The 19,818-nt window shown below is 42.3% G+C and overlaps 1 protein-coding gene across 1 annotated transcript in view; it reads right to left on the bottom strand.

Annotated features, from left to right (window-relative positions):
* kcnh5b (potassium voltage-gated channel, subfamily H (eag-related), member 5b) overlaps positions 1-19,818 on the bottom strand; it is a 479,712-nt gene that overhangs the window by 342,797 nt on the left and 117,097 nt on the right. The window contains exons 5-6 of the mRNA XM_063061314.1: positions 15,327-15,442; positions 12,786-13,178 (exon numbers count right to left, since the gene is read on the bottom strand). Coding sequence (XP_062917384.1) covers positions 12,786-13,178; positions 15,327-15,442 — 509 coding nt within the window. The remainder of the gene's footprint in view (positions 1-12,785; positions 13,179-15,326; positions 15,443-19,818) is intronic.

The following is a 19,818-nucleotide window of genomic DNA, read 5'->3' as shown; positions in this document are numbered from 1 at the left end:
ATATCAACAGGTAACATCTAATAAAAAAAAACAAATTGAATGTGCATTGGGTCAGCAATAGAAGTTAGATCTGTCAATCTAGAAAATCTGTCAGTCAGGCATCACCAAGTTGCCAATGGAAGTGGGGGGATGTAGGTTTGATCTCGACCTTTTTAGAGAAATTTGGAGAGGAACGTGGATGGTCCAGGTGCAGGTTGGTGGGACTAAAGAGATTAATAGTTCGGCAGGGGCTAGATGGGCCAAAGGGTCCGTTTATGTGCTGTAGTATTCTATGACTCGATTATATTAATGTTTCAAGGGTGCTACTCTTCCTACCTTACTGATAGGATGCCAAAATATACAGCTGGACAGCCAAACTAAAGGCAGCCAGTCGGGGGAAAGAACAGGCCACTTACAAGTGGAAATGGCTATAGTTGGTTGAAAATAGCACTGGGAAAGAATGATAAGAGTTTTGCACTTCCAAGAGAAAAACAGAAGAATTGGGTGAAGAAAGGGAAGATGTGTTAACAGAGAATGTGTAAGAAGGGAGGGAAGACTCCTGAAGCAAAAGAGATGATGGAGACAAAAGCAAATGGAAGTAGAGGCACTGACCATTTAGAGGAAGAAAAGCTGATAGTTCTACTTCATTCATTTAATGTTAAAAACTGTAAACACACTGGTCGTTTAAAAGTAACAGATGATTTTTCATCCCAAACAATATTACACCAGGTCAATAAGAAAAAGATCAATATGGGAATACCTATGGAAATCTTCTTTGCTGGGTATTCAAACCCTTTAAGGATCTAGTCAGCTCCATCTTGGGCACTAGCCTACAAAGTACCCAGGACATCTTTAGGGAACGGTGCCTCAGAAAGGCAGCATCCATTACTAAGGACGTCCAGCACCCAGGGCATGCCTCTTTTTCACAGTTACCATCAGGTAGGAGATACAGAAGTCTGAAGGCACACACTCAGTGATTCAGGAACAGCTTCTTCCCCTCTGCCATCCGATTCCTAAATGAACGTTGAAGCTTTGGACACTACCTCACTTATTTTTAAATATACAGTATTTCTGTTTATGCACATTTAAAATCTATTTAAGACACATAATTAATTTACTTGTTTATTATGTTTTGTTTTATTTTATTTATTACTATTATTTTTTCCTCTCTGCTAGATTATCTATTGCATTGAACTGCTGCTGCTAAGTTAACAAATTTCTCATCACATGCCAGTGATAATAGACCCGATTCTGATAAGAGTTACTGGAATTTCTTTGAGCTCATTTTAAAACATGACAATTTTATTGCTGACAAACAGATTGCCATTAAGTTTCACTTCCTGCTGGAACCTTCCGTGAGGCATATCCTAGTGTATCCATATGCATTTCCATTGTGTTGATCATTCAGATAATGGAAATCCATTCTGCGAGCTGATAAACTTGCAAGGCATGTGTCCCTGGAGACTTATTATGCATTTTTCAGAGATATATATTGCACTGTTTACGTTGGGACTTAAAATTTCAGGAACATAATGCCTAACCTGGGATTTCTGTACACAGTACACCAGTGGCTATCAAGGTGGGAAATGGCAATCCGCAGAGGGCTGCAACTGTAAAACAATCTCCCTTAAGACTTGGTAATTCTAGGAATGGCTGAATCGTGCCATCATGTCAATGCCTGGGTCTTACCACTTGTGACAGCAAGCTCCCGGAGGCTCTCATCAATGTACTAACCTTTATCTACTACTGTGATTCAATCACATAAATCCTGACACACCGTTCACTGCAAAGAGTGCATCTGCTAAAGCCTCACACCATTTATTATTTAAAGAATATTCTTATCTTACATTTTATTATCCTGTTCTCTATAATATTCCCCTCTTACTCTTGATTAGCACCGCAGCAGTAGTGGCCTCTCAAAGTCAATCACTCAGATTAAGGTCGTGCCTCTCACTGTATCTGCTTTCTGATTTACAAATGCATAAATGCTTAGGCTAATCCTTGCAGACCATACACCTGGCTCCATAGAACCATAGAAACTACAGCACAGAAACAGGCCTTTTGGCCCTTCTTGGCTGTGCTGAACCATTTTCTGCCTAGTCCCACTGACCTACACACGGACCATATCCCTCCATACACCTCCCATCCATGTATCTGTCCAATTTATTCTTAAATGTTAAAAAAGAACCCGCATTTACCACCTCGTCTGGCAGCTCATTCCATACTCCCACCACTCTCTTGTGAAGCCACCCCCCCCAATGTTCTCTTTAAACTTTTCCCCCCTCACCCTTAACCCATGTCCTCTGGTTTTTTTCTCCCCTTGCCTCAGTGGAAAAAGTCTGCTTGCATTCACTCTATCTATACCCATCATAATTTTATATACCTCTATCAAATCTCCCCTCATTCTTCTACGCTCCAGGGAATAAAGTCCTAACCTATTCAACCTTCCTCTGTAACTGAATTTCTCCAGTCCTGGCAACATCCTTGTAAACCTTCTCTGCACTCTTTCAACCTTATTAATATCCTTTCTGTAATTTGGTGACCAAAACTGAACACAATACTCCAGATTTGGCCTCACTAATGCCTTATACAACCTCATCATAACATTCCAGCTCTTATACTCAATACTTTGATTAATAAAGGCCAATGTACCAAAAGCTCTCTTTACGACCCTATCTACCTGTGACACCACTTTTAGGGAATTTTGTATCTGTATTCCCAGATCCCTGTTCCACTGCACTCCTCAGTGCCTTACCATTAACCCTGTATGTTCTACCTTGGTTTGTCCTTCCAACGTGCAATACCTCACACTTGTCTGCATTAAACTCCATCTGCCATTTTTCAGCCCATTTTTCCAGCTGGTCCAAGTCCCTCTGCAGGCTCTGAAAACTTTCTTCGCTGTCTACTACACCTCCAATCTTTGTATCATCAGCAAACTTGCTGATCCAATTTACCACATTATCATCCAGATCATTGATATAGATGACAAATAACAATGGACCCAGCACTGATCCCTGTGGCACACCACTAGTCACAGGCCTCCACACGGAGAAGCAATTCTCTACTACCACTCTTTGGCTTCTTCCATTGAGCCAATGTCTGATCCAATTTACCACCTCTCCATGTATACCTAGCGATTGAATTTTCCTAACTAACCTCCCATGCGGGACCTTGTCAAAGGCCTTACTGAAGTCCATGTAGATAATATCCACTGCCTTCCCTTCATCCACTTTCCTGGTAACCTCCTCGAAAAACTCCAATAGATTGGTCAAACATGACCTACCACACACAAAGCCATGTTGACTCTCCCTAATAAGTCCTTGTCTATCCAAATGCTTGTAGATTCTGTCTCTTAGTACTCCCTCCAATTACTTACCTACTACCGACATTAAACTTACCGGCCTATAATTTCCCGGATTACTTTTCGATCCTTTTTTAAACAACGGAACAACATGAGCCACTCTCCAATCCTCTGGCACCTCACCTGTAGACAGCGACATTTTAAATATTTCTGCCAGGACCTCTGCAATTTCAACACCAGTCTCTTTCAAGGCCCGAGGGAACACCCTGTCAGGTCCCGGGAATTTATCCACTTTAATTTTCCTCAAGACAGCAAGGACCTCCTCCTTTTCGATCTGTACAGTTTCCATGATCTCACTACTTGTTTCCCTTAATTCCATAGACTTCATGCCAGTTTCCTTAGTAAATACAGACGCAAAAAACCTACTTAAGATCTCAAGCAACACACATCAAAGTTGCTGGTGAACGCAGCAGGCCAGGCAGCATCTATAGGAAGAGGCGCAGTCGACGTTTCAGGCCGAGACCCTTCGTCAGGACTAACGAAGTTAACTAACGTTAGTCCTGACGAAGGGTCTCGGCCTGAAACGTCGACTGCGCCTCTTCCTATAGATGCTGCCTGGCCTGCTGCGTTCACCAGCAACTTTGATGTGTGTTGCTTGAATTTCCAGCATCTGCAGAATTCCTGTTGTCTACTTAAGATCTCCCCCATTTCCTTTGGTTCGGCACATAGGTGACCACTCTGATCTTCAAGAGGACCAATTTTATCCCTTACAATCCTTTTGCTCTTAATATACCTGTAAAAGCTCTTTGGATTATCCTTCACTTTGACTGCCAAGGCAACCTCATGTCCTCTTTTAGCACTCCTGATTTCTTTCTTAAGTATTTTCTTGCACTTTTTATACTCCTCAAGCACCTTATCTACTCCCTGCTTCCTATACATGTCATACAACTCCCTCTTCTTCTTTATCAGAGTTGCAATATCCCTTGAGAACCAAGGTTCCTTATTCCTATTCACTTTGCCTTTAATCCTGACAGGAACATACAAATTCTGCACTCTCAAAATTTCTCCTTTGAAGGCTTCCCACCTACCGATCACATCCTTGCCAGAGAACAACCTGTCCCAATCCACACTTTCTAGATCCTTTCTCATTTCTTCAAATTTGGCCTTCTTCCAGTTAAGAACCTCAACCCTAGGACCAGATCTATCCTTGTCCATGATCAAGTTGAAACTAATGGTGTTATGATCACCGGAACCAAAGTGCTCCCCTACACAGACTTCCGTCACTTGTCCTAACTTGTTTCCTAACAGGAGATCCAATATTGCATCCCCTCTAGTTGGTCCCTCTATATATTGATTTAGAAAACTTTCCTGAACACATTTTACAAACTCTAAACCATCCAGACCCCTAACAGTAGGGGAGTCCCAATCAATGTATGAAAAATTAAAATCCCCTACCACAACTTTATGTTTCCTGCAGTTGCTTGCTATTTCCCTGCAGATTTGCTCTTCCAATTCTCGTTGACTATTGGGTGGTCTGTAATATGTTATGTATAAAAAAAACAACAAACAGGAAAAGAAAATCATAGAAATCATTCTTGTGTGGGTAAAGGAAAATAGCTAATCTTAAATTATATTTTCTGGTTGATAGTCTATACTAGAATGGGCTGGAAGCAAATGCAAAACTCAGTAAAGCATAATTTTCAGCATCACCACAAGAGAAAAGGTATCTCCACTGGGTGATCACAGCTCGTGGTTTTCTCTAACCAGCTCATTAGTATCATGATTCCCACTTGCATGTCTCGGACCTACAAAGCAGGGACTTAGTGTGGAGAGAACGAAGAGACGGGAATCAGAAAATTCTAGTCAGCTGTGATTTGGAGGGATACGGTCACCTAAAGTCAAAGGATTGAATATGCGACTGAAAATCCTAGAAGTTTTGTCAAGTAATGAAAAAGAAACTTATGGCCTTTTTGCAAGGCATATGGAAGTGTGAAGCAGAGTGATGGAGCAGCTCACACTCCAGTCTGCATCTAAGAGTTTCTCAGCAGGTTTGGGTTCTCTCCACATGTTGAAATGAATCTCCAGGTAGAATATGGTGACATGAATGTACTTTGATAATAAATTAACTTTGGTGTTGTAGCATGCCTGTGAAGCACGTTTATGGCCTTAGTTAATTGACGCAATCCACAGCTGTGGCAACGTGTGCCATATCTAAATCAGATGCAGACCCAGGCTAATCCGTATCAATTTAGGTCTGCATCTAACTTACTGCTCTAGGTATTTAACTGCTAATGACCATTGATAGGTTAGTGCACTGGGCACTGTGAACTGGTCTTGTGGCATTTTTCAACTGGGGATCAAGTAGATTGTTTGGAGTGTTGACCATTCCAGTTCAAACTTCACAGAACAACACTGCCAATATACTGTGATTGGTGCACACCCAAAGAACGCATTAGAATCACACTGGTTGAACCTTCACAAGTAGATCTGTGCCAGAACATTGTACTGAAACGTTCCTTTGGAAATGCAATCTCTACAAACTGTTCTTCTTAAGCATAATACTGGGCAGGTAGTTGTTGCTATGGCATTATGCTTTCTGTAAATTTAGCCATGACCAGGTTAGAGACTGCAAGCTTTTGGCACTATGAATCACATACCCTGCTGTACCTTATTATTTCATTTGTTTAAGCTTGATCTCTTGTGCAGAGACTGTTGTCAGAGCACTGAGAGGATCCATCAGGAGAATTACTAATCTATAAATTGCAAGACCATGTTTCCTTTTATTAATTTAAATAGAAGAAAATTCAGACATAGAATATAATAAGCATTACACCCAAAATGCCGGACGAACTCAGCAAGTTAGGAGGCATCTATGGAAAAGATAAAACATTCAACATTTCGGGGCAAGACCCTTCTTCAGAACTGAGAAGAAAGGGTTAAGATGTCAGGATAAAAAGGTGAGGGGAGGGGAAAGAGGCTAGCTGGAAAATCCCCCTGCTTTCTCAGTCCAGAAGAAGGGTCTCAGTCTGAAACAATCATTATTTACTCTTTTCCATAAATGCTGCCTGACCTGCTGAGTTCCTCCAGCATTTTGTGTGTGTTGCTCTGGATTTCCAGCATCTGCAGACTTTCTTGTGTTTATAATAAGCATTGACCGATTTTCTCCTCCAGGGTGTACTCTGGTACTTACCATTTTTCAGTGTTGTGACACAAGTGAGTGAAGGAGTGAGGGTGGGAGCAGTGGGAGGAGTGCGGAGGGCAGGGTGGCTGCAGCAAGAACTATGATCAGGAGCCTTTGTCTTTACTTATCATGCTGACAGGCAGCTGGTGACTGTACACCAACACCAGTGTTAGTGGTATCGGCCAGGAGAAGGTAAGAAGGGAGGGAGGGAGGAAGAAGAGTAAAGTGAGGAGAGGAGAATGAAGGAGAGGATGGGGGTAAGGGATTGGGAATTCTCAGGGTTATGAGTAAACTGGGGGGGGGCGGGGGAGAGAGGATTAAACCTGGTGAGTGGGAGGAGATCGGCTAGTGTTGGGTTACAGGATTATTTCTAGAATATTTGAAATACTAGGGAGTGAAGGGCTGGGGTAACAAATGGTAAATCCTTTAATGGGTGTGGGGTAGAAGATAGAAGATTAAAGATTAGCTTCCTGTGCCACGTGTACATCGAAACATTCAGTGAAATGCTTCATTTGTGTCAAATCAAATCAGCGAGGATTGAGTTGAGCAGTTCGCAAAGGTTGCCACACCTGCACAACTAATTAACCCTAACCGTGTGTCTTTGGAACGTGGGAGGAAATTGGAGCGCCCACGGGAAACACACCTGATCACCATCTTCCAAGTGTACTTCAGAGTCATGGAGTCGCAGAGAAGTAAAGCACAGAAACAGGCCCGTCGGCCCATCTAGTCCATGCCAAAATCATTTAAGCTGCATACTTCCAACAACTTGCACCTGGACCATAGCCCTCCACAACCCTACCATCCAAACTTCTCTTAAACCTTGAAATCAAGCTCGCATGGACCACTTGTGCTGGCGGTTCATTCCACACTCTCATAACCTTCTGAGTGAAGACGTTCATGTTCCCCTTAAACTTCTCACCTTTCACCCTTAAGCCATGACCTCTGTTTGTAGTTCCACCCAACCTTAGTAGAAAAAGCCTGCTTGCATTTACCCTATCTATACCCCTTATAATTTTGTATATCTCTATTAAATTCCCACTCAGTCTTCTACGTTCTAAAGAATACAGTCCTAACCTATTCAATCTTTCCTTATAACTCACATCCTCCAACATCCTTGTAAATTTTCTCTGCACTCTTTCAACCATTTCTCCTATAGGGAGGTGACCAAAACTACACCCGATACTCCAAATCAGATCTCGCCAATGTCTTATACAACTTCAATGTAACTTCCCATCTCCTGTACTCAATATGTTGATTTATGAAGGCCAATGTGCCAAAAGCTTTCTTTATGACCTGTGACGCCACTTTCAATGAATTATGTACCTGTATTTGCTTTACAATTAGTCCCAACACATATTGCAGTTCCTACAATACACTGAACAAATGGACTTGTTTTACAACATTGACTTTCTACTTCAGCTCTGCTTTGAACTTGAAAGAAAAACAACACTTGGCTGGGTCTCAGAAAGATGTGGATGAAGACATGGTCAAATCTTCAATCATTCAAGGATATTTCAAACCCTAAACATTTTAGCTTCCTAGCAAATCTCAGATCCCTCCTGTTGTCAGATCCAATCTACCTCTGTACAATTGGCAACACAATGTAAGTAGCCATGATTTAAATTCATCTCCCAACGCACATTGCTGTTCCTACGCTGCACTGAACAAATGGATAGGTTTTACAATAGCCAGCAAGACTGACATCCTACTTCCGAATATTTTATGAGGCATACTCATCCACCTCACACAAAATATTCCTAACGCAAATAAAATTTCATTTAGAGACTTAAAACTTGCTTACTACTCCCATTCCGATATGACTATCCATAGCCTCCTCCACTGTCGTGATGAGGCCACACTTAGGTTGGAGGAACAACACCTTATATTCTGTTTGGGTAGCCTTCGACCTGATGGCATGAACACACTTCTCACACTCGTGGTAATGCCCCCCAAACCCCTCTCTCCTTCACCATATCCCATCCCCTTTTCCATGTCTCACCTCATCTCCTTGCCCACCCACCACCTTCCTCGGGTGCTCCTCCCCCCCTTTACTTTCTTCCATGGCCTTCTGTCTCTTTCACCAATTTACTTCCCAGCTGTTACTTCATCCCTTCCCCTTCAGGTTTCACCAGTCACCTTGTGTTTCTCTCTTCCCTCTCCCACCTTTTAAATCTACTCCTCAGCATTTTTTCCTCCAGTCTTGCCAAAGGGTTTTGACCCAAAACGTCGATGCTGTCTGGCCTGCTGAGTTCCTCCAGCACTTTGTGTGTGTTGCTGCCATTTTAGACCATAAGACAAAGGAGCAGAAGTCGGCCATTCGGCCCATCGAGTCTGCTCCGCCATTTTATCATGAGCTGATCCATTCTCCCATTTAGTCCCACTCCCCTGCCTTTTCACCATAATCTTTGATGCCCTGGCTACTCAGATACCTATCAATCTCTGCCTTAAATACACCCAATGACTTGGCCTCCATTGCCACCCGTGGCAACAAATTCCATAGATTCACCACCTTCTGGCCAAAAAAATTTCTTCACATTTCTGTTCTGAATGGGCGCCCATCAATCCTTAAGTCATGCTCTCTCGTACTAGACTCCCCCATCATGGGAAACAATTTTTCCACATCCACTCTGTCCATGCCTTTCAACATTCGAAATGTTTCTATAAGGTCTCCCCTCATTCTTCGAAACTCCAAGGAATACAGTCCAAGAGCGGACAAACGTTCCTCATATGTTAACTCTCTCATTCCCGGAATCATTCTAGTGAATCTTCTCTGTACCCTCTCCAACGTCAGCACATCCTTTCTTAAATAAGGAGACCAAAACTGCCCACAGTACTCGAAGTGAGGTCTCACCAGCGCCTTATAGAGCCTCAACATCACATCCCTGCTCCTATACTCTATTCCTTTAGAATTGAATGCCAACATTGCATTCACCTTCTTCACTACCGACTCAACCTGGAGGTTAACCTTAAGGGTATCCTGTACGAGGACTCCCAAGTCCCATTGCATCTCAGAACTTTGAATTCTTTCCCCATTTAATTAATAGTCTGCCCATTTATTACTTCTGCCAAAGTGCATAACCATACACTTTCCAACATTGTATTTCATTTGACACTTCTTTGCCCATTCTTCCAATCTACCCAAGTCTCTCTGCAGACTCTCTGTTTCCTCAGCACTACCGGCTCCTCCACCTATCTTCGTATCGTCAGCAATCTTAGTCACAAAGCCATCTATTCCATAATCCAAATTGTTGATGTACAATGTAAAAAGAAGCGGCCCCAACACAGACCCCTGTGGAACACCACTGGTAACCGGCAGCCAACCAAAATAGGATCCCTTTATTCCCACTCTGTTTCCTGCTAATCAGCCAACGCTCTATCCACGTATGTAACTTTCCCGTAATTCAATGGGCTCTTATCTTGTTAAGTAGCCTCACGTATGGCACCTTGTCAAAGGCCTTCTGAAAATCCAAATATACAACATCCACCGCATTTCCCTTGTCTAACCTACTGGTAATTTCCTCAAAAAGTTGTAATAGGTTTGTCAGGCAGGATTTTCCTTTAAGGAATCCATTCTGAGTTCTGCCTATCTTGTCATATGCCTCCAGGTACTCTGTAACCTCATCCTTGACAATCGACTCCAATAACTTCCCAACCACCGATGTCAAGCTAACAGGTCAATAATTTCCTTTTTGCTTCCTTGCCCCCTTCTTAAATAGCAGAGTGACATTTGCAATCTTCCTGTCCTCCGGAACCATGCCAGAATCTATCGACTTTTGAAAGATCATCGCTAATGCCTCCGCAATCTCCACAGCTACTTCCTTCAGAACACAAGGGTGCATTCCATCTGGTCCAGGTGATTTATCTACCTTTAGACTATTCAGCTTCCTGAGTACTTTCTCTGTCGTAATTGTGACTGCGCACACTTCTCTTCCTTGCCACCCTTGAGAGTCCGGTATACTGCTGATGTCTTCCTCAGTGAAGACTGATGCAAAATATTCGTTCAGTTCCTCTGCCATCTCCTTATCTCCCATTACAATTTCTCCAGCATCATTTTCTATTGGTCCTATATCTACTCTCACCTGTCTTTTACTCTTTTATATACTTGAAAAAGCTTTTATTATCCTCTTTGATATTATTTGCTAGCTTCCTTTCATAGTTAATCTTTTCTCTCTTAATGACCTTCTTAGTTTCTTTTTTACCTTTAAGCTTTCTATTCTAACTTTCCAGCCTATTCATGCCAGGGTTTGACTGGGGTCTTAACTCACTTTCCATTCATAATGAATGGGAACTTATGTGCACTTTTGTCAGTGCCTGACTCATGTTTATAGTGCACAAAGCTCTGTCCTAGAAGTGCTAGAGATGATTCACATGGTCTCAAAAGAATGAAGAAGCCTTTTGCTGGAACACAGATGAACCCTAGAAGAAAAGCCTAACCTTGGATGGGAGTACACAATTCAAATTACATCTAGAGTATAGCACACAGTTTTGGTCACCGCATTATAGGAAGAATGTCAAGGCTTTGGAGAGGGTGCAGAAGAGATCTACCAGGATGCTGTCTGGATTAGAGGGCATGTGCTATAACAAGAGGTTGAACAAACTTTTGTTTTCTCTGGTGCGGCAGAGGCTGGAGAAGGATCTGATAGGGATGTACAACATTATAAGAGGCATAGATGGAGTAGACAGACACTATCTTTTTCCTATACATTTCTGAGAGGGGTAAGGTCAAAGGAGATGTGAGGGGCAAGTTGTGAGAAACAGAAAGTGGTAGGTGTCTGAATGTGCATGCCTGGGATGGTGGTAGAGGCAGATACATTAGAGATGTGAGGAAAATGGAAGGATGTGGATATTATTTAGGCAGAAGACCTTAGTTTAGTTAGCCACTTGATAACTAATTTCACTGGTTCAGCACAACATTGTTGACCAAAAGGCCTGTTCATTTACTACGCAGTTCTTTGTTCTAGATTATGGAATGGCATTCAGATGACCAGGTAGGTAATATTATTTATCCACCCAGTTATTTAATATAATATTAAGGCAAACATTCATATAATTTTCTGCTGGGTGAAAAGTCTTATTAATTCATATTAGTTTTGAAAGACACTGTGGTTTTAGGGATAGTGGTGGAGTAATGGAACACTTGCGCGTGGCCAAGTGGTTAAGGTGTCGGTCTAGTGACCTGAAGGTCCCTAGTTTGAGCCTCAGCTGAGGCAACGTGTTGTATCCTTGAGCAAGGCACTTAACCACACATTGTTCTGCGACGACACCAGTACCAAGCTGCATCGGCCCTAGTGCCCTTCCCTTGGACAGCATCGGTGGCGTGGAGAGGGGAGACTTGCAGCATGGGCAACTGCCGGTCTTCCATACAACCTTGCCCAAGCCTGCACCCTGGAAACCCTCCAAGGCGCAAATCTATGGTCTCACGAGACTAACGGATGCCTAATAATGGAACACTTGCACAGTTGTACACTTGGTACACTTAAGATCAATCTACTACTTTCTGGAGAACACCCTAATATGGGGTGTAACCTGTCTAAAGGTCACTGGCTGATTGTGCTTCAGTGAAGTTTCTGCTGGGATCTGAAACAAGAATTTCCTGAACAAGAAAGACGGATGATCATCCTTACACGAACAGAACAGACTGGCTGCTGGTGTCAGAATGGCAGTGCCAACTGTGACACAAAATGCTACCTTCACTTCAGATTACAGCAACCTGGAATACATTTCTAGCATCAGATTTCCAGCATCCGTGGCTGTCCTTTTAGCTTCTAATTATTGTAGGCATAGCAACAAAATGTTTCAGCTCACTATGTATGAACCTTCAGTTTGTAACTATTTTTCTAATCATTTTAACCATACCTAAAAACTGTGGGTGATCTTGCAAACTTACACATTTTAACTACAACTCTAGTTATAAATGTATCTGAATAATTGATCTTTTTGTTTATTTCCCCAGGAAGGTACATAGTTGCAAAGCGTTCGGTTCCCCGAACTTTACTTATAAATTCCATCAGGGAATTGCTTCAAGATCTACAATGTGTTTGAGTCCACAACTAACTTTTTCTTTTGCTTTATAGACAGGAAACCAAATATTTTGTGGAACCACTGGCCATCATTTTCATAAAGTGCTATCCCTGTCAAAAACCCGGAACGTTCACTCTACAAGATAAATGAGGTGGTATCTTTGCAATTTCAGAAATGTAATTTCGCTCTAACAGGACTACATTACAAAGGGCTGCCACAAGTCAAAGCTAACACTTACAGCACAATAGCACGCTAAACAGAACTTTGTTATTAGCTGCAATAAATCCAAAACTGACAACCTACCTCATCTACGTTTTCAAAGGCATTGATGATGTCATACGGTAAGCAGGACAGCAGGTCAATCACAAACCACGTTTTTAGGTAGTTCATTCTAATTAGCTTAGGATCAGATATAACTTCCCCTCCAGGTCCCACAAAAGTGGTATGAAAGTTTAAGACAATATCGACTAAGAAAATCACGTCCACCACACTGTCCAGCACTAGCCAGGCAATATTATTCTGTTTTGTTCTGAAGGACACATTGTAAGGAACCATAATTGCAGTGTAGAAGGTTAAAATAAGGATGATCCAGTCCCAGGTAGTTTTAAATGTACAATAGTGTAGGATGATGTGAGGTGGAGTCTTTGGAGCCTCTTGTTTATACTGAGGAAGGATGTCAGATCCTAGCTGCAGAACCTGAAACATACAGAGAATATTATGAAACATTATGCAAATACTCCATAATTTCAGAAAGCACAGCATGTCTAAATAAGCTTCCTTTCACATCCATAACTCAGACACCTTTCTGGACTCACTGGCAAGGTGTTGCTGGCGAGATACGGTGACATTTTGCGGGCAGCAAACAAAACGACTGACTAAGCTCTAGATCGTTTTTCAAACTATTAACTACTCTGTTCACTATACTGATTCTGGACTACTAGCACTGCAATCCACAGGCTGCAACTTCCCTTTAAGGAGTTGTGTCTTGAAACCATCTGCAGTTTTTACGCAGTATCCTGATGGATTCAGTGAACTGGACTCTCAAGAATGCAGGTACGGTTACAGCAGCCTTCGTTGGATCAGGCTTGGGGCCCGATCAAAGCTGGGCCCAAGAGTGAAAAATTAGCCTCAGTTTAGCCAATTTAAGTGCTGAGCCAGAAAAAAAAGATCAAGATTTCAAGGCGGAGGGTAAAGGATGAACCAGTGTTCAGCTTACTACTTCAAGGAGGGTTTACTTGCCTCAGTGCTGAACTGGCTCAGTGGCTGTGGACTCACTTTCGGGGACTTTGCAGTTCCTGTTCTCTGTGCGTTTGTTTACTCGTTTCATTCTTTGCACAATCTGTTCCTCTTGCGCACACTGGGTGTTTGACAGTCTTTGTTGTGTGGGGTTTTTTTTTGGTGGATTTGTTGTGTTTCTTTGCTTTGTGGCTACCTGCAAGAAGACGAATCTCAAGCTTGCGTGTGGTATACACACTTTTGACCATATATGTACCTCTATAAATATGCAGTGGAGAGAATACTGTCTGGTTGCATTACGGCCTGGTATGGAAACACCAATGCCCCTGAATGGTAAAGCCGACAAAGATGAATGGCTATGGCCACATCCATCATGGGTAAAGCCCTCCCTACCACTGAGCACATCCGCATGGATCACCACCATAGGAAAGCAGCGTCCATCGTCACAGATCCCCACCCCCTAGGTCACACTCACTTCTGTCATCAGGACAAAGGTCCAGGAGCCTCAGGAACTGTTATTACCCCTTGACCATCAGGCTCATTAACCTCACTAAAGTTCACTTGTCACAACCTATGGACTCCCTTTCAAGGACTCCTCATCTCAAGTTCTCAATATTTATTGTATATTTCTTTATTATTATTATTTCTCTGTTGTATTTGTGCAGCTTGTTGTCTTTTGCACACTGGTTGCTTGTCCACCCTGTTGTGTGCACTCTTTCATTGACTCTATCATGGTTCTTGCATTTTTTGAATATACCTGCAAGAAAACGGATCTCAGGGTTGTCGATGATGACATGTGCTGTATGTACTTTGATAATAAATTTTCCTCGGTCTTTACCGTGAGCATTGAACTTTGGACTCTGCACTGGAACATGGGCAGACTTTACATTTGAGAAATGGAGCTCGAGATCAGATTCATCTCCCATCCCTCTACAATTAAGTACTGCCAGCCATCCTTTTTCTATTGTGGCTGTGAACAAGCTAAATGTCACATAACAAAGTGTCTGAAATCCCAAAGTGATGGGAAAACTGAGTTTTCCCTCTGAGTTTTACATCTACTACTATGTCAACTCAAGCCTAGGGGGCCAGCATAGGACAAATTCATGCCTTACAAGGTGCGAAACGAAAGACTGTGTTGCGCGCAACTCCTCACACAGACAGTAGGTGTCCGTTGACTCACAAAGAGTTCATCTGCCCTTTGACAGGTTTTGTTTTTAGTCCTGCTGGGTGCCTACACACGCTCCTCTCTGGTTAACCGAAGTGCACCAGGGGGTGTGCCCGTTGAGTCGCTGACAACCCGACCCGAGACAGGTAGTACTGGGCTACGTGATAACAGTAGCAAGGCAAGGCCCTGACCTGACACAAAACCTGACATGTTGATTTGCATCTAATCAACAGATTCCTGGAGGCAAAGAGTCAAAAGTAAGGGAGAAACTCTCAAATACAGAATCTTAGTAGTGGATGAAGTATTCCCTGGCAGTCTACCAATTGCTGTTCTGTTCTGCAGTCCTGTCATGAATTTTGGATTGAGCTTCATTCCCCTATAAGCTTACTACCCAGCCCAATGCTCAGAAGGAAAATGTCCACCAGAAGGAATTCAAAACTTACCTCTGCAAGCCGTGAATGCTTATGGACGCCATCAGATTTGTTCATTGGAGTCAACTGCTGCAAAACACTCCGACTGTTTGTCAGTGCCCGGGTCAGTCGAGCAAATTTGGCCCACCCTTTCATTAAAGAAAGCACAGAGTAACTGCCCGTTCCAAAACCCTCTCTTACACTGCCTTCATTTTACTTGTTTCACATCCGTTGTTAACCTGTGATGCTGGCAAAGCAATAAGTGTATCATTTCAAATAGGTGTGACCCGGAATGTATAAGTTACGTACAGTTTATGTTAATTTAGTTCGCTGTTAACTTATGTAGTCATGTTTGTAATCTACTGAGCTGTTGCTGCAAAAATCTAACTTGCATGTTATGCAAACCCTGTGTATGTATGCCAAGATAGTTAACACTAAACTTGAACATGAACTGCAAGAGCATTTAAAATATTGCTCAGCATAGAAAAATTGATTTTTAAGGATCCATTTAATACCTATTCTTTATCACCTCTTCTCTACTAATTAAAAAAACATATTCAATTGTAAGCTAAACACACAAAATGCTGGAGGAACTCAGCAGGTCAGGCAGCATCTTTGGAAGTGAATAGATAGGCACCGTTTCAGGCCAAGACGCTTCTTCAGGACTGAGAGGGAAGGAGAGGAGGATGCCAGAATAAAAAAGTGGGGGGGGGGGGAGGGTAAGGAGGCTAGCTGGTAGGGGTCGCCAGGTGGGAGAGGAAGGTCAAGGTGTGGAGAAGAAGGAATCTGATAGGAGATGAGAGCGGACAATCGAAGACAGAGATGGAGGAAGCAACACAGGACAGATAAGAGTTAAAAGGTCAAAGTGGAGAATAGTGGAAGGGGGGAATTTAATAGTTTGCATTAATTTATTCTCTAACCTCTATCCTACATCATTTGATGAAAGGTATTTGTATACTACCACGACCATGAATTCTCTGAGTGGTTTCCTGGTGGTGTTCAGAGCATCCTAAATGTGGCATTATTTTCTGCACTGAATGGAAATCTTTTAACGGTAAATGAAGAAGGTGATCCACAAATGGTGATGAGAACAACAAGCAAACCTGAACATTTTGTTTTTCAAGGAGTACAACACATAGTTATGCACCAGGCTTTTCAGTGTTAAGCAAATAAATACTGTGCTGGGAGCCTAGCCCAAAGGCAATGCATAGGCATTGAGATACAATTTCAACACCTTTGCCTATTACCATAAAACTGTCAACAGGGTGCCTGGTACCGCATGGCAACTTGGGTTATATGGAAGGCATGAGTGAGCATTGAGATGTAATGCAATCTTATTTTGAAATCAAGCACAAGTTATGTATCGGTCTTTATAGAAGTTTCGGGGCCACCAACCGCACTCAGCTCATGTGGTGGGATGGTCTGTCAAGGTAGGAGGCTGATCCAAAACACGATCTCAGGCCTTTGGCTTTGACAAGCAAAGTATTGGAATCGGCCTTCAAGAGACAGCTCAGTGCCAAAGGCGGCGGCTATTTCGGACTGGCTGCTTTAGCATCGGCAGCCACAGTGTAGGTCATGAGAGAGGGTGGAAAATGGGTGGAGGGGATGACAGGCGGCAGTGACTCCCAAGATCACCGTGGAAACAGGGTGGGTACTGCTGCTGCCTTCCCAGTATAGAGGCACCTCAAATGGTTGTGGGCTATGCCATTTTACAAAATGTAAAATGAGCAATACAAACAGAGCAGTTTTATTGACAGGCTTCATCAACATATCAGGGTGATTTTAGGTAGCAGAAAGATCGTGAGGATATTACTTTATTGTCGCCAAACAATTGATGCTACAGCGTACAATCATCACAGTGATATTTGATTCTGCGCTTCGCGCTACTGTGTACATTATGGGGTTAGAATTATACTGGGTAACCTGAGCTTCAAGAATTTTTCCACTGAAGTTAGAACTTAGTCCTATTTAACTAGAATATCCTTGAAGTAGTCACTGAATACAAAGATACTTAGAGAATTGAGATTTATGTTACATTTATTTACTGGGTTTGTTCACTCAGCCTACAGTGTGTTTATGCTATGACAACTTGGCTGCCTACTCTGTTCTGCAGCAAATTTACAACATAAAATAATATGAATTGTTAAAGGACTATCTGTCAAAACTACCTTGGATTGTTTCTATGTTAGGCATAAATCAGTTGCATAGATCTTTAAAAGCCAATAATTCCATTTCTTTTCACAGGAACAGGACTCTAGAGTAGGAGAGTTATGTCTCAACAATTCAACATTTAAGGAGGTAATTTTAATCTAATCCACCTGGAAATAATGTAACATGTTTCAGACAACTGCTTGTTTTACACCTACACTTTATTGACTCCAGTAGCCAGCTAAATCAAGCTGTATAGCAAGCAGGCTCCTGATCCAAACCTGCCTTACTTTTGCCAGGAAGGTTAAAATTGTGCCCTAGCTGTGGCCCTCACAAACAAACATGAGCTCCTGCTGTACTCGAGAAGATAATTGCATAATTTGGGGTGACCACTTTAGGACACTGATGCATAGAGAGGAGAAATTTTTAAATTAAGGCCAGTGCATAGGTTCCGATAGATGTCAAAGATCCCACTGCAGCATTTGATGAGCTATCCAAAAACGGTTTAACCAATCAGTTATCAATGCTGTTCAAAGGACTCTGTGTACAAATTACCTGTTGTGTCTGTCTAATAACAGCAGTGACCATAATTTAAAATTATTGTAATGGTATCTAATGGTAACTATGTTGGAACAATATGAAAACACAAATGTTATTAAGCAAAATGTTGGTTTGATTGGATAGACCACTTAAATATTTCTCAGTATTTTGAAGGTTTACATATTTAAACATTAATCTTTGTTTTTGATTTATATCTGCAGATCAAAAAGTGTGGCAATTTATTTGAACTTTTATTGAAAATTGTTTTATTAATTACCTAATATTAAAACATCTTTTTGCATGCAAAAGCAAAGTATTGAGGATGCAAGAAAGTGGAAATAAAATGCAAAATGCTAGAAAACTCAGCAGGCCAGAGAAGAGAAGCTGATTTAACAGTTGTTGTCTGTCCTGCTAAACAGTTCCAGCAATTTTTGCTTCCACTGCACGATTTTGTTCCATTTAATAAGGGGAAGATGTTTGGTCTTTATATAATTCTCATCCATCACAGCCCATCACAGCCCAATCCACTGTTGAAATTGGGATAAGTTGTATTCATTTTGTTTCCAGCTTTGAAATTCTTGCCTGTCATCTTAAACTCCAAATGTTCACTATCAGCCATTTGGATTCCAATGTGGACGTCAGATTTATTTATGAAGTGTCTGCGTTAGTGCAAACCTCAACAGAGAACCCATCAGAAACATTCCATCACCCTGATGATGAGCTGGGTGAAACCACTGCCGAGGAATTCATCCCCAATCAGTAGTACTAAAGTAGCAATGGAATGAATTTCTGAAGCCCAGTAAAGTGCGAGTACTCTATTATACCTCCTTCTTTTCAGGTATTTCCTGAGAAATGAGGAGGACTACAGTTTTGTGAGTACTGAAGTGATTGATAAAGTGTGGAAACCACACACTCTTCTACAGTTGGGGCAGGAGGGTCAACAGGGATTTACTCTGGACCTCTGTGTATTCCCAGTGCATAGACTCAACACTATCCTGATATCATTCCTTACTCTAAGCTGAGGAAGTTTCAAATGTCAGGGGGCTTTTTCATTTTCCCCCCCCCAAAGGCTTTGATGACTTTTGCCCTGTCCACTGGGTGATCTCTTGACACCATAGTCCTCATCCAAACTTCTCTTAAATGTTACAATTGTATCTACACCAAACTCTTTGCTAGGAACGCCACACTCGCACTACTCTCTGAACAAGTTATCCCTCATACTCCTTTTAAATATTTCATCTTTCACCCTAAAATTCACCTACCGACATAACCAATCGACAGGTGACGCAATACCCACAGTTCTACACCTCGTCCTTACACACCTGGAGAAGAGGGATGCTTATGTGAGAACGCTGTTCTTAGACTACAGTTCAGCATTCAACACCACAATTCCCTCCAGGCTTGACAAGAAGCTCAGAGACCTCGGCCTTCACCCTGCCTTGTGCAGCCGGATCCTGGACTTCCTGTCAGATCACTGGCAGGTGGTAAGAGTGGGCTCCCTTCACCTCTGCCCCTCTGACCCTCAACACAGGTGCCCCTCAGGGCTGTGTCCTAAGCCCCCTCCTTTACTATCTGTATACCCATGACTGTGCCACCACCCACAGCTCCAATTAAATTTGCTGGCAGTACTACACTGATTGGCCTAATCGCAAATAATAATGAGGCAGCCTACAGAGAAGAAGTTATCACCCTGACACAGTGGTATCAAGAAAACAACCTCTCCCTCAATGTCGCAAAAACAAAGTAGCTGGTTGTGGACTACAGGAGGAATGGAGACAGGCTAACCCCTATTGACATCAATGGATCTGGGGTTGAGAGGGTGAACAGCTTTAAGTTC

Source organism: Mobula hypostoma, chromosome 1, assembly GCF_963921235.1.
Source record: "Mobula hypostoma chromosome 1, sMobHyp1.1, whole genome shotgun sequence".
Taxonomy (NCBI): domain Eukaryota; kingdom Metazoa; phylum Chordata; class Chondrichthyes; order Myliobatiformes; family Myliobatidae; genus Mobula; species Mobula hypostoma.
Note: the sequence above shows the minus strand (reverse complement) of the source record. Positions and strands in the feature narration are given on the sequence as shown.